Raw genomic sequence first — 15,047 nt, 5'->3', positions numbered from 1 at the left:
GGATAGGAGAGGGAGGGGGAGAGGAGTGGGGGGAGGGGGAGAAGAGAGGGGGGAGGGGGAGAAGAGTGGGGGAGGGGGAGGGAAATGGGAGGCTGGGAGGAGGCGGAAACTTTTTTTTCTTATTCTCAATAAAATAAAAATAAAAAAAAAAATATGACTACCTTATGTATATCTCTTGCTAGCATCCAGGAAACATAGGACAGTGTGGGGCTTCAGAGGTGCCACAGGGATATAGTCACGAGTCCGCTCTACAAATTGCTGAAATGCCAAGCAATAGGATGGCCTACAATCCCAGCACCCTGGGAGGGTAAAGCAGGAGGATCGCAAATTGGAGGCCAGCCTAAACTTCACAGCCTTCAAAAATAAGGTGTTTTTGCCTTTGTAAGTGTGCATGCCTGTATGCATACATGGGGCTGGTATACACACAGAGCACAGAGGCCAGAGGACAGCAGGGGCTGGCTTCTTTGGCATTTCACCATTTTTTAGAATTGTGTTTGCATGTGTCCCTGTGTGGGGGATATGTGCGCATAACTACAGGTGCCTGCAGAGGTCAGAAGAGGTCACTGGATCTCCTAGAGCTGAAGTTACAGGGGGTTGTAAGCCTGCCAACAGGGGGCTGGGAATGAACGCTGGTCCTCCGAAAGTCAGTGTGCACATTTAACAGCTGAACTTCCTCCCCAGTTCCACATTCTACCTTACTTTTCAAGGCAGGGTCTCCCACCGAATTTGGGGTTCATCATTCAGCTAGGCTGACTGGTCAGCATAGTGCAGGGATCCCCTGACTCCATCTCTCCATTGCTAAAATTAAGGGTGCACACCACTATGCAAAGCAGCTTATGTGGGTACAGGAGACCAGACTCCAGGCCTCATGCTCATTGTGAGGCATGTTCCCAACTAAGCCATCTCTCCAGCCATGTCCCCAAACTCATGGCATTTATTTTAATACTTTCCTGGGGCCAAAGAAGCAGCTTGACAGGGAAAGGCACTTGATGCCAAGCCTGATGACCTCAGTTTGATCTCTGGGACCCACATGATGGAAAAAGAACTGAATTTCTAAAATCGTCCTCTGGTTTATCACACATGCTTCATGGCGTGAGTGCTATCCCGACTCCATTTGTACGTCTGCGCACACACACACAATAAGGAAATGAAAAACTTAATCCCAGTACTCTGGAGGCAGAGACAGGCAGATCTCTGAGTTTGAGGCCAGAGTTGTATACATATATATAGTGAGTACCAAGACTGCCAGGAATACATAGAGAAATCCTGTCTTGGGGCCAGGGGAGAAAGAAAATGGGGGTGGCACATGCCTTTAATCCCAGTATTTGGGAGATCTCTGAATTTGAGACCAGCCTGGTCTACAAAGTGAGTTACAGGCCAGCTAGAGCTACACAGAAAAACCCTCTTTTAGGAGAGGGAGAGAGAGAGAGGGGGAGAGAGAGAGAGAGGGGGGGGGGGGGAGAGGAAAGAGAGGGGGAATGGAGAAAGGAAAGGGGTGGAGCCCGAAGAGAAAATCCAGTTACCTATCAGCCATTCATGCTCCTGGGTGAATTATGTTCATCACCGGCAATGTGAAGTTTATGTTTGCTTTCCTTTTCTCTTTGGCAGTGTGAGGGATTGACCTCGGGGTCTCATTCATGCAAGACAATGGGTCCACCTCCAACAAGTCTGGCATACAGAGGGGAATCCCAACAAAGATAAAATAAATGACCTGATTTATTAGATGCAATTTTACTATATTAAAGTTAAAACCTTCCTTTTTTATTTAATCAGAAAAGGGGAGATGATGTGGGATTCCCTTCTGTATGCTATGAATGTTTTATTACCATTGATTAATAAAGAAGCTACTTTGGCCTATGACAGGGCAGAATATAGCTAGGCAGGAAAACTAAACTGAATGCAGAGAGAAAAAAGGCAGAGTCAGGCAGATGCCATGTAGCCGCCCAAGAAGCAAGATGTGAGGTAACAAACCAATGAGCCTTGTGGTAAAATATAAAATAATAGAAATGGGTTAATTTAAGAGTTAAACCAGGCAGTGGTGGCACACACCTTTGATCCCAGCACTCAGAAGGCAGAGGCAGACAGATCTCTGTGAGTTCAAGGCCAGCCTGCTTTATAAAAGCTAGTTCCAGGACAGGCTCCAAAGCCACAGAGAAATCCTGCCTTGAGAAAGAGAAACCCTGTCTTGAAAAAAAAAAAAAAAAAAAAAGAGCTAGCTAGAAGCCAGGCAGTGGTGGTACACGCCTTTAATCCCAGCACCCTGGAGGCAAAGGCAGGCTGATCTCTGTGAGTTCTAGGCCAGCCTGGTCTACAAGAGCTAGCTCCAGGACAGGCTCCAAAGCCACAGAGAAACCCTGTCTCGAAAAAAAAAATTATACCTGGAGGCAAAGGCAGGCAGATCTCTGTGAGTTCGAGGCCAGCCTGGTCTACAAGAGCTAGCTCCAGGACAGGCTCCAAAGCCACAGAGAAACCCTGTCTCGAAAAACCAAAAAAATAATAATAATAATAATAATAATAATAAATATAGTTTTGTGTGATTATCCCGTCTAGATGGCTGGGAAACAAAAGTGCAGTCTCCATTTACAGAAGATCTGTGATGAGTCATTCTGTCTTTCCTTCCCTCTTTCCCACCCTCTCCTTCCTGGATAGCATAAAGTGAAGTGTTCACTATTCTGCTGTCAGGGTGACACAGACCACAGCCATGGAGCAAGCCAACCACAGACAGAAACCAGGCGCCAGGCTGTGGTGGTGCACACCTTTAATACCAGCACTTGAGAGGCAGAGGCAGATCTCTGTGAGTTCAAGGCCAGCCTGGGCTACAAGAGCTAGTTCCAGGACAGGCTCCAAAGTCACAGAGAAATCCTGCCTCGAGAAAGAGAAAGAAAGGAAGAAAGGAAGGAAGGAAGGAAGGAAGGAAGGAAGGAAGGAAGGAAGGAAGGAAGGAAGAGAAAGAAAGGAAAGGAAGAGAAGAGAAAAAAAAGAAAAGAGGGCTGGAGAGGTGGCTCAGAGGTTAAGAGCACTGACTGCTCTACCAGAGGTCCTGAGTTCAATTCCCAGCAACCACATGGTGGCTCACAACCATCTGTAATGAGATCTGATGCCCTCTACTGGCCTATAGGATATATGTAGGCAAAATACTGTATACATAATAAATAAATCTTTTTTAAAAAATTAAAGAAAAGAAACCAGGAACCAGAACAAATCTGCTCCAGCCAGGAAGGAAATGGCATTAAGGTCTCCGTCTGTCTTGGTTTGGCTAAAGTAGAGTAAAAAGACTCACATGCAGAGAACACCAACTGTGCAAGGCAGGGGAGCTGACTTCTAGACAGGACCCAGGTGGAAATTGTAACTGTAACTTGGCAACAAATTTTGTGATTTTTGTGCTGGTAAACCCCGCTTCTGCCCCTGCTCAGGGCTGTCGGGAGAAACAAGGCTCCTGTGTCCTTGTCCTACAGCCCTGATCCATCAGTGACCCCTTATGTGGTAAATTTTGAAAATCTTTAGAAACCATTAAGTGTTGTCTCTCTTCCTCTTTGTGGTGCATAACAGGCTAGGTGTAACAACAGAAATTCTGTCTAAATATTCAGGCCAAGAATGTGATTGGCCAGAAGTTGTCTGTAGAAAAAAGCAAACGAACAGGAAAAAAAAAACTGTTTTCAAATATAGCCAGAATTTAATCAGATGTGGAAAGCAGAACAGAAGAATAATTAGGACAGCCTGGTCTACAGAGCAAGTTCCAGTCCAGCAAACGCTACATAGTGAGACCCTGACTTCATGTATGTGTGTATGTATGTATGTAAGTGACTGTGTCTGTCTGTGTATACACATATATATACAGATAGATAGATAGATAGATAGATAGATAGATAGATACATACATACATACATACATACATACATACATACATACATACATACACACACACATAGATAATCTTTAGCCCGGAGGTAATGATGCACGCCTTTAATCTCAGCACTAAGGAGGCAGAGGCAGGCGGATCTTTGTTGAGTTCGAGACCAACATGGTCTACAGAGTGAGTCCAGAACAGCAAGGACTTGTCTTGTTAGAAAGAAAGAAAGAAAGAAAGAAAGAAAGAAAGAAAGGAAGGAAGGAAGGAAGGAAGGAAGGAAGGAAGGAAGGAAGGAAGGAAGGAAGGAAGGAAGGAAGGAAAGGAAAAAAGCAAAAGAAAAAAGATTAGCTTTGATGGGGCTTATTGTTGTAGTTTCTTGTCAAACCATAATGTAAGGGCTAAGAAATAACCGGAGGATTTGGTCAGGTGAAAGTCATGGACAACCTTCACGAAGCTGCCGTCAGTGGAGTGAGAGGTCCGGCTGAGCAGCATCCTGTCTGGCTCCACTCTGTAGGGACTCCTATAAACTCCTCCTTAATCCCCAATAACTCGCCCCGAAAATCCCCGTTCGGAGCCTCCTCAACATTGTGTTGCTCCTTCCACTTGAACCACCCTTCCTTCAGACAGTCGCGTGCTCCTCTTTCTCCAGAATTCTGTAAAATGAGCTTCTGATATATTAAGCTATTTTAAACAGTACCCCCACCCCCCATCTCCCTACTGTTTTTCGCTATTTTCCTTGACTGTGTCACTATCTGAACGTGTCCCTTTACTGGACTTCTCTCCACTCACGAAAGTTCTATGAGCAGAGGGCTTTGTTGTGACCCCACTGCCAAGTCCACCAAGAGCGTCTGACCACAGTGGGAATTCGGTAAACATCTGTTCGATAACCAGTCTGGGAGTGGAACTCCAAAGGCTCCCCACTAAAAACGCAAGCGCACGCTCAACTTCAGGCTTTGCGCTCTAGAGATCCCGCGCGGATCAGCGCCTCCTAACCGAACGCCCCTGTCTTAGGAGACATACGGTAGGGCTTCCCGCCCGGGTTCAACCCTCACACAAATCCCGGGAAGGAGGGGCGGAGGGTTGTGTCATCCTTCCGCGCCGGCCTGCCCCGCGACGCGCCGGCGGCTGGCGCAGCCCTTCGCTCGCCCGGCCTCCCCCTCCCTGGTTCCGCGCTCGGGTTCCGCCATGGAATCCAACAAGGATGAAGCCGAGCGCTGTATCAGCATCGCCCTCAAGGCTATCCAGAGCAACCAGACCGAGCGGGCGCTGCGCTTCCTGGAGAAGGCGCAGCGGCTGTACCCGACGCCGCGAGCCAGCGGTAAGTGGGAGGCGCCGCAGGGACCGAGGGGGACATTAGCACGGATGGGGGAAACACGGGAACGGACCGACGGGAGCAGTTGGCGGAGGGGGGGAGGGGTGGCGAGGCGCGGCTACGCCTGCGCACTGGTGCGCGCGGGCGCTGCTGGGATTCGTAGTTCCGTGGTCTCGAGCCTCTGTGGGCCGCTGGACCCCTGGAGACCTCCGAAGGCCTGGCCCTCAAGTCTCTCCAGTGCTTGTGGAACCCTTTGGAATATGAGGTTTCTGGGAAGGAGACGCGCTGGGCGATCAGGCGAAGTGAACTCACGTGAAAGGGAAAGCGAACTACCTTTCCCAGGGAGCTGTTCGATGGCCCAGGGCCAGTGGCCGGCCTGGGAAATATTATAGTTCAGGAAAATAAACATAACTATTCTAAGGGAGAATGGGTTCTAGACAGGGAGGAAATTCCTAGAAAGACACGTTCGGATCTTCATTCGCGCGAATCAGAGAACCCTTCGCGAAATAAGCCACTCCACCTCGGAGTACCTCCTGCGGTCTCTTGAACTCCGAGTTTCGGGGTGGATGAATTGTTGAAGATCCCAGGCTCAACCGCCCCATCCCACCATCGCCCCCAGCAGACATGGGTGGTGGGTCATATGGACTGCTACGGCTGCTAAGTACCAGGCGGCTCAGTAGCCTAGGGCTGAGATCTCTCAAACCAAGGAAGGAATAGTGAGCTTGTCTCTGCTACCGGTCGCCTCACTTTACCTGGTAGTCTCATTATTATAATTATTATTAGTAGTAGCAGCATTATTATTTTGGTTTTTCGAGACAGCGTTTCTCTGTGTAACAGCTCTGACTGTCCTAGAGCTCGCTTTGTAGACCAGGCTGGCCTCGAACTTAGAGAAATACGCCTCCCTCTGCCTCCCCAGCGCTGGGATTAAATTAAAGGTGTGGGCCACCACCGCCCGGCTGTCCCTTTCTTTTTTGTGTGTCTGTAATCTAAGTTCCCAAAGAAAATTGTAATGCCATCCGGAAAGGAGAAAAGACACACGGGGTTTGTGCCAGTGGACTTAGTAAATTGACATAATAGGCGTTCAGAATTAAGAGACCCACGACTCAGCACGGCTACTGCCAAGTGACTTTTCTGAACTCGGGTTTGCTTATCTGCAAAGGAGTTGGAGCAGATAACAAGAGCTTTTCAGGGTAGAAGGTCCTTCCCTATCTGTCCTGTCTCCGATCTTGTCAGGAAGACAGAGCCACTATCCTTATGTCTTCTGTAGGTGAGAAATATCTCAGCAGTAAGGGACTCCGGATAGGACACAGCTAAGGATTGCAAAGCCCCGGACCCCATAGGTGTTTAATATGGGGTGAAGTGAAGAGCGGCAGCCCCTGCCCCTCACCTTCCCTGCCCACAGTTTGGAAATGGAGAAAGAGGAGTGCTGGCAGGCGAAGCAGCCGGATTCCTGAACTTTCCTCCCTCCTGACTCTGCAGGTTGATCTTTGGCCTGTTTGCCTCCTCTAGGAGAGGGTTTCAGTCTGTATTTTCCAGGACTGCTCCAGTAACTTGCTCAAGGTGCTCCCCTTTGGGAGAGTTCCCTCTTTTTAAATGGGAAACACGGGGTGGGGGGGGGGGTGTCAGAATTCCAGCTGATTGCTGCTGGGAGCTCAGGAGCAGTTCAGAAAGCTGATGAAATAGGACCTGAAGGGCATGGCAGAAGCCACCTGTGCTAGTTCAGGAACTTGGACAGGGTGTCCTTCCAGGGCTTGCTGTTTGTGTGTGTTTTCACTCATTCTTGTGGAGATCAGAAATAACTTACTGAAGTCAGAGTCCGTTATGTCCTTCCATCTTTTTTGGGGGGCGGGGGTTGAGACAGGGTTTCTCTGTGGCTTTGGAGCCTGTCCTGGAACTAGCTCTTGTAGACCAGGCTGGTCTCAAACTCACAGAGATCCGCCTGCCTCTGCCTCCCAAGTGCTGGGATTAAAGGCGTGCGCCACCACCTACTGGCTATGTCCTTCCATCTTGTGGGTCCCAGGGATCGAATTCAGGTAGGTGGACTTGGCAGTGAGTACCTTCACCGGCTAAGCCATCTCGCAGGCCCACCTGTTGGATATTTGTTATGTCTTTGCTGGACAGAATGCATGCCTCGTGTATAAACTAATAAAAGCCTTGCACTGAACTGTCTAGGATATAAGGCTAGTTTAGACCTGGGCTAGGGAAATGATGGTTAGAAAATATTAGGTGATTGTCTACATTCAATGTTTTGGATAGTTCATTCCAAGTGTTTATTCAATGCAACAGGTTATGACCAGTATGGTGGCTCAGGCCTGCGATCCCTGAGCTCAGGAGGCTTAGACAAGAGAATTGCCGCAAGTTTGAGGTCAACTGGGCTATATAGTAAGACCTTGTCTTTAAAAAAAAAAAAAAAAAGTATGTGATATTGAGAATCTACTTTGTTTGGCCTGCAAAGTTCACTGCTTAATGCCAGGTGGTTGAGCAGGATTAACAAGATCTGAAAGGAACAAACTTCCAGAGGAAAAAAGATTGCAGGGCTGGTGATAACAGTGATTTAACAGAAAAAAATAGCCTCGGTTGTTTAGATGCTGAGGACTCAGGGTAGTTATGAAAAGTCCAGTCCCTACCACCTGTGAGTTCACAGCCTTGGGGGATGGGAGGGTGTGGAGGATAATCTCCCGACCATTATATTATAAGGTGTTGTGAGCTGTAATGAGGGCACATAAATAATGTTATCTCACAGAGGGAAGGGCTGCAGGCTGTTTGAAATGAGGCAACAATCATAGCTGGGTGTGTGGCACAAGCCTTTAATCCTAGCACTCAGGAGGCAGAGGCAGGCGGATCTGAGTTCGAGGCCAGTCTGGTCTCCATAGTAAATTCCAGGACAGCCAGGGCTACACAGGGAAACCCTGCCTTGAAGGAGAAAGAAAGAAATCAGGAAACATTCAAACATTGTTTTGTTGGGAGGAGGGGGAAAGACATCCTGGGAGAAGACCTGGAGGCCGGAAGTTTGAAAAGGTTTGGGCAGGGATTGTGTGTAGGGAGATTTAGAGGCAAGTGAAATGGGAATTTATATAGAGGGTTCAATTTAGGAAGTAGAATGGGGCCAGACTGGGGCTCCTTTCCTGCTAGACCAAGGGTTTTCCCTCTGTTCTGTATAGAGGGAACTAGAGGTTTGCTTTGTCAGGAGAGGCAGCCGAGTCCATCGAGCCTATGTGTGCACTTGGAAGCTAGAGTTCCAGGCATAACAAAGCCAGCCTGGGCTAGAGGAGACCAAGAAGGGCGGAAAGGATACTGTTCTTAAAGAAAAAAGCATGAGGCCAGGTGTGATGGTGCGTACCTATAATCCCAGCAGTGAAGAGATGAAGACAGTAGATTGTTTGAGGCCAGCCCGGACTGGGTCATAGTGAGACTCTGTCTCAAAAAAATACTGAGCTAGAAAAGGGGAAGGAGGGAGAGAATGAGACAGCCTAAAAGATTGATGAGAAGGCTAATGGCCTCAAATAGGTTAGGACATGATGACGTAAGGAGGAATGCAAAGATGAAGAGCCATCCTGTGATAACGGTGGGATACGATGGCTGGATGCTGGGGAATTGAGGTCAACTTTTGTGACCTTGAAAGGCCCAAGCCAAAAAGACTAGATGGGAAGAGGTGGGCAGAATGGGGAGTGCAGGTGGACCGGTCTTGGGGAGCCACCAGTCTCGAGCCCAGGAGGAAGCACCAGTTGTTACCAGTTTGTTGACTGTCTTTGGAAATGGGCACAGCTGAGGTCACCTGGGAAAGCGGGGCACATGGAGACGCCATTGCCTGGCGGACAACCAAGCATCACACCTGCCCTTAGCCAGTCAGTGCAAGTTAGCCAGAGCCGCAGCAGAGGAGTCCTGGGAGATGACAGAGGCAGTAGCCGTGGAGGCGTGGAATTGTCAGGGAAAGGGACAGGTCAAAGACTAGAAGGGAAAGAATGGAGGGGCAAAGTCGTGGTGCCATCTCCAGGAGGTAAAGGGCAGGTGAAGGGGCGGTCAGCTAAGGGGCTCAAACAAGAGTTGAAGACCCTCCTGTGTTTGCTTTCACCGTGGAAAGGAGAAGAGGGGGCTTGCAACTCCTGCTGTGGGGACAGGACAGGGAGACACCGCAACTGAACAACTGTACTGTGGGGCAGGAACAGGACTGCTGGGAGGCCACAGCAGAAGCGATGCAGTCGTTGTCTTTTTCTGGGCGTTTCGTTTTTTAAAAAGGTCTCATTCAAAAGGCTGCCCTGGAACTCACTTTGTAGACCAGGCTGACCTGAAACTCAAAGAAATCTGGCTGCCTCTGCCTCCCAGTGCTAAGATTAAAGGCGTGCATCACCGTGTCCAACTTTTTTACTGGGATGTTCAACCCATCATCTGTTGACCTGATGGTCACTGGCCTCACCTGATATTTAGTGAAGTGGATGAAAGAGCTGGGCCTGGTGGGGACTTGGTGGCATACATCTGTAATCGCAGCCCTGGGAGGCCAACAGGAGACAAGAGGAGCTTTCATTCCAGGTCAGCTTGGACTACATAGTGAGACTCTGTCTCAAAGAAAATAGAAGATAGCACATTTTGCAGGAACGTCTTGAGAATATAATTAAGCCTCAGTTTCCGGAGAAACTGAGTTTCCAAACTCAGTTTCCAAAGGGAGAGTTGGCTGGGTTAAGTACCTACAGCTCATGTTACCCAAGCTTCTGTGAAGTGACTCACTGTGGGGGCTGCGCAGAGTCAAAGGCCACCCTGGTAAGGCCAAGGGAGAGGAGAGGAAGCTTGATCACCAAGGGATTTGAGGGGATTTGGGCCTTTAGGGTCAGTGGGAGCGAGAACTCTACCACCAGTAGGATGCAGAGTGGAGTTGTCCGTTTACGTCAGTCCCCCTGTGTGATTCCCCAGTCCTTCCCTTCTCTGTATTTTATTGAATTTCATCTGCTCCTCCAAGCAGCCAGGGACAGGGGTCAAGTCTCCACTGAGGAATTAGCTACAGTGGCATGTGCAGGCATGTGCACTCCGCTGAATGTCAGCAGCCCCAAGCTTTGTCCCCAGACTGAGCTCTTTCCTTGACTCACATTGAGTGCCACAGGCACTCAGCTACTTGCCCAACAATAAAAGTTGCAGGAACAAGTCTGTGACAGTTGCTAGCCATATGCTAAGCCCTGTCCACCTTCTCACACAGCTCTTAGGAGGGAAATGCCTAGAGAAGCTGTGTTAATTATCCAAGTATCCACCTAGTGTGAGGAAGGGCAGGAGGTTTTGGCAGCTGTAAATCTTCCACTAGTCCCTCAGTTACCCTGTGGACTTTTCTTTTTCTTTTCTTTTCTTTTTCTTTTTTTTTTTTCTTTTTTTTCTAATGGTTTTTCGAGACAGGGTTTTTCTGTGGCTTTGGAGCCTGTCCTGGAACTAGCTCTTGTAGACCAGGCTGGCCTCGAACTCCAAAGATCCACCTGCCTCTGCCTCCCAAGTGCTGGGATTAAAGGCGTGCACCACCACCGCCCGACCCCTTTGGCCTTTTCTTACTGATTTCCTGCCTTTCTGTTTGGGGTTTTGTTTTTGAGTCAGGGTCTTTCTATGTAGCCCTGGCTGTCCTGGAACTTGCTTTTTAGGCCAGACTAGACTCAAACTCATGAAGATCTGCCTGCTTCTGTTTCCCAAGTGCTAGGATTAAAGGTTTGAGCCACCACACAGGGCTGTTTGCTTGATTGGGTTTTTACCCCTCTCCCCCATTTTTTGTTGAAGTAACAGCATCCCACTGTGGTGCCCCGGCTGGTATTAATCCCCTGGACTTTAGCAGTCTTCATGCCTCCCATCCCAAGTACCAGACCATGGTTCGCACCTCTGTGGTTCACTGAAGTCCCAGGCCCACCCACTCCTCCGTGGTTCACTGGTGTCCCAGGCCCGCCCAGAACTAAGGTTAGTGCTCAGCTGGCCTGTTACCTAACTCTTTTGTGTCATTGCACATTGTCTGCCAGTCACTGTCACAGGGGATGCACTGATGAGTCAGGATGAGACTATCACATGCTGCAGGCCTGTTGGAGGCCTTCAGACCAGTGGCAGACCAGCCTGCCAGCAACCAGAAGTCTTGCATTTTCAACTCACTCTGGGAGCCTTGTGGGTGATCCCTAGTGTATCCCCACTCCCTTTTGATTGTGCAGAGAGCGGCTGACCAACAGAACTGCCTAGAGAGCCTCAGAGTCCTTGTTGAGGAGTACTTATGCAGCCGTTGGTTGGATCGCTAGTGAGATTGCCCCTGAGACATGCACGGCTGGCTGAGCCTGGACCACAGACAACTTCCAGAGAGATCAAAACAGGCACCGTGGTTCAAACCCACTGGGAGCCAGCTCCTCCCTCTGCCTTCAGGACCAGCCCCGTTTTATCTGTTGGTTTCTTGCTTTGCCTGCATCATGCCTGGTGTCTCGTGGTCTGAGCCACCTAAGCCACTCCTGGCCCCAACCCACAGCTTTCCTCCCCAGCCAGCTGCTCGCTGGCCATTGGTCACGCAGGTTGTGTGTGATATTTTGGCCCTGATCCCTTGCCAGTCTCTAGACTACATGCGTATGTTAGCTTATTTCCTCCTGATGCCGTCACTCTGAGGAAACCGAGCTGTCAATAAGTGTCCCGGATCAGCCAGGGTCATACTGCTATCTATGCTGGTAAGGGGCAGAGTTGCACATTGAATCTGGCCGCTGTGAACATAACATCTGGAGTGCCTCCCTCCAGAGACACAGCCGGGGATAGCCACAGAGTTAACAAGTGGGGACCTGTGCACCTCTGCCACAGCACCTTCTCCCTGAGGGGAGTGGCAGTGGGTGGTGCCACCTCCCTTCTGAGGCTGCTGTGGTGATTAAGAGAGCTACTTTTTTTTTCTTTTTTTTGGTTTTTCGAGACAGGGTTTCTCTGTGGCTTTGGAGTCCTGGAACTCGCTCTGTAGACCAGGCTGGTCTCGAACTCACAGAGATCCGCCTGCCTCTGCCTCCTGGGATTAAAGGCATGCGCCATCATCGCCCGGCTCAAGAGAGCTAATTTTTATAGACCACGTGGTGGTGCCGGCCTCACACACACTGAACACTCAGTGACAGGTAACGGAAATGACCATTGCATGTCAGCTGTGTTGGCACACATGTGATCTCAGTATTTGGGAGGGTCATAATTTTGGGGGCCAACCTCGACTATATAGCACAATACTGCCTTCAAAGCAGGAAAGAAGAAAGATGGTTGCTGCTAATCTTGTTTGAGACAGTGTCCTACCCTGTGGCCCAAACTCTCTATGTAGCCTAGGCTAACCTCCAAAAAATCCTCCTGCTTCAGCATCCAGGAACTAGGATTATGGACAGGTGGTGGTGGTACACACCTTTAATCCCAGCACTTCTGCAAAAGAGGCAAATCTCTGAGTTCAAGGCCAGCCTGGCCTGTTCCGAGACAGCCAGGGCTACACAGAGGAAACCTTGTGTGTACGTACGTGTGCCTGGGATTACAAGTGTGCGCCACTATGCCCAGCTCCTAATGCTTCTCCACGTACTGCCTCGAGGTCAGTCAAAGCCTCCATTCCCTTTGTGCCATAATTTCTGCTGTCGGCTCCTCTGTTTGAATTGCCCAATCCCAGTGAGATGGAGCAGGTTTGCTGCACTGAGACAGCCATGGCTGGGGGCAGTGGTCCTCCAGAGCCCAGTGCCCAGCCAGCCTTGGGTACGGCAGGTGTATAGTGGAGGAAGGTGTCTGGCTCTTGATGCCATGCTGTCACCCTGAGACCAGGAAGAGCTCTGGTCTGAGTTGCGCCACCGTTTTTCCCTGGCCCAAGGTATCCTGGGTCCCAACAAGGATCTCAATACATATTTTCCCAGGAGCCTGTCAAGAGTTTTGGGATTCTAGCCTGGGCACTGTAACCTCCAATGACTTGGCATTTTCTAGGGTTTGGGGATGCTGAGTCAGAAAGAACCAGAAGCTTAGATTTGAATCACCATGATCCCATTTTAGGGTGACATCTCATATAGACCCCACTGAGGTAGATTTGACATGATTTGACATGGCCAGCTGTTTAAAAAGTATAACCATAGGGCTGGAGAAGTGACTCAGCAGTTAAGAACATTAGCTGCTCTTGTGGAGGACCCAGGTTCAATTCCTAGCACCACATGGTGGCTCACAGCTGTCTATAACTCCAGTCCCAGGGAATCTGTGGGCACCAGAAATGCACATGGTCTAAGCAATAATAATTGGGACTTGGTGGCACACACCTGTAATCCCAGCACTCAGGAAATGGAAGCAGGAAGTTTATCCTCAGCTGCATAGAGAGCTGGATGGTCGTCTGGCCTACATTAGACCCTGCCTAGATAAATAAATAACATATAGCAGTAGGGCCAAGGGAATAGCTACATGGTAGAACATTTGCCTATTGTGATCTGTAGTCAAGACGTTTCTCTCCCTCCTGCCAGTTCCCAAATAACCATTCAGAGACTTAATATTACTTATAAATGCTCGGCTAATAGCACAGGCCTATTACTAACTAGTTTTTACATTTTAAGTTAACCTATATTTCTTATTTATGCTCTGCTACATGGTGGTACCTTTATTAGCATGGCATGTTCATCTCCTGCTTCCTCTGCTGCTGACTGGACTCCAGACTCCGCCCTTCTTCTTCCCAGCATTCTGTTTGCCTTTCCTGCCTAATTTTCTCCTGTTCAGCTATTGGCCAGTCAGCTTGTTTATTAACCAATCATAGTGACATATATTCACACAGTGTACAGAAGTTATTCCACAGCGGCAGTGGTCCATATTCTAGTTCCCATCCCTAGTACCACAAAGAGACCCGACTATAGAAACGAGCACACAGGAATTTTCCTGAGTCTCCAGCTCTGGTCTCCTGGGACAGGTTTGCTTTCCCCATTCCTCATCACTCTAAGCAAAGGCTCCAGAAATTAACCTTCCCAACCAGTCCCACTAAATCAGACAGACTGCTAACACTCCCACCCCCGCAGAAGACGGTGTCCTCTCCCACCCAGCAGAGGATGTCTATTGAACATACTGCTTTGGACTTAAAGAATCTGAAGGGTCAGACTGGAGAGCAGACTCAGCAGTTAAGAGCACTGGCTGAGTAAACCTTTAATCCCAGCATGCAGGAGGCAGAGGCAGGCAGATCTCTAAGAGGCCAAGGCTAGGCTGGTCTACAAAGCAAGGACCCAGGTTTGATGGCCAGCACCCACATGGCTCACAACATTCTGCAACTCCAGTCTCAGGGGTCTTGATGCCCCCTTCTGTCCTCTCTAGACTCCAGGTGTGCATGTGGTGCACAGGCATCTGTGCAAGCAAAGCATCAATATACATTAAAAGATGAGATTTAGGGAGAGAGAGAACTGGGGTGTTGCTCTGTGGCAGGGTGCTTGCTCAGCATGCGTGAGGCCCGTGTTTGGTCCTCAGGGCTGCAAAGAATGAAGGTGATTGGAAATGGATCCAAGGGAGGTAGCTCAGGCTGTCAGTCTCTTGGAAGGCAGAAGTGGAATATCAGGATGTTCAAGGTTGTCCTAGCTGTATAGGAAGTTCAGGGCCAGCCTGGGCTACAAAATGACCAAAAAATAAAATCACCTGTGCCCTAGAATTTTACCCTTAAAGGGGGTAAGATTGAGAGCTGGAGGATAGGTACTAAGTCTGTAAAGTTCTGGCCACAGGAGAATGAAGACCGACACTGGGTGTGATGGCACGTGCCTTGAATCCCCCAGCACTTGGGAGGCAGAGACAGGCAGATCTCTGTAAAGTGAGGCCAACCTGGTCTACAGAGTGAGTTCCAGGACAGCCAGGGCTACACAGAGAAACCCTGTCTCGGGAAAAAAAGAAAGAAAGAAAAGAGAAGGAGGAAGGAAGGAAGGGAGGGAGGGAGGGAGGGAGGG

General features: G+C 49.3%; 1 protein-coding gene across 3 annotated transcripts in view; it reads left to right on the top strand.

The window, feature by feature from the left end:
* The first annotated feature begins 4,934 nt into the window (after positions 1 to 4,934).
* Positions 4,935 to 15,047, top strand: part of Dnajb12 (DnaJ heat shock protein family (Hsp40) member B12) — a 22,348-nt gene continuing 12,235 nt past the window's right edge. For all 3 annotated transcript variants that reach the window (XM_050140067.1, XM_050140087.1, XM_050140078.1), the window contains exon 1: positions 4,935 to 5,169. In XM_050140067.1, the coding sequence (XP_049996024.1) occupies positions 5,037 to 5,169 (133 nt within the window). In that variant the 5' untranslated portion in view covers positions 4,935 to 5,036. The remainder of the gene's footprint in view (positions 5,170 to 15,047) is intronic.

The sequence above is a fragment of the Alexandromys fortis genome, unplaced genomic scaffold, assembly GCF_014885135.2.
Source record: "Alexandromys fortis isolate MF-2015 unplaced genomic scaffold, M_Fortis_MF-2015_v1.1 scaffold_9, whole genome shotgun sequence".
Taxonomy (NCBI): domain Eukaryota; kingdom Metazoa; phylum Chordata; class Mammalia; order Rodentia; family Cricetidae; genus Alexandromys; species Alexandromys fortis.
The sequence above is the reverse complement of the archived record's forward strand: the minus strand, read 5'-3'. Positions and strand labels throughout refer to the sequence as shown.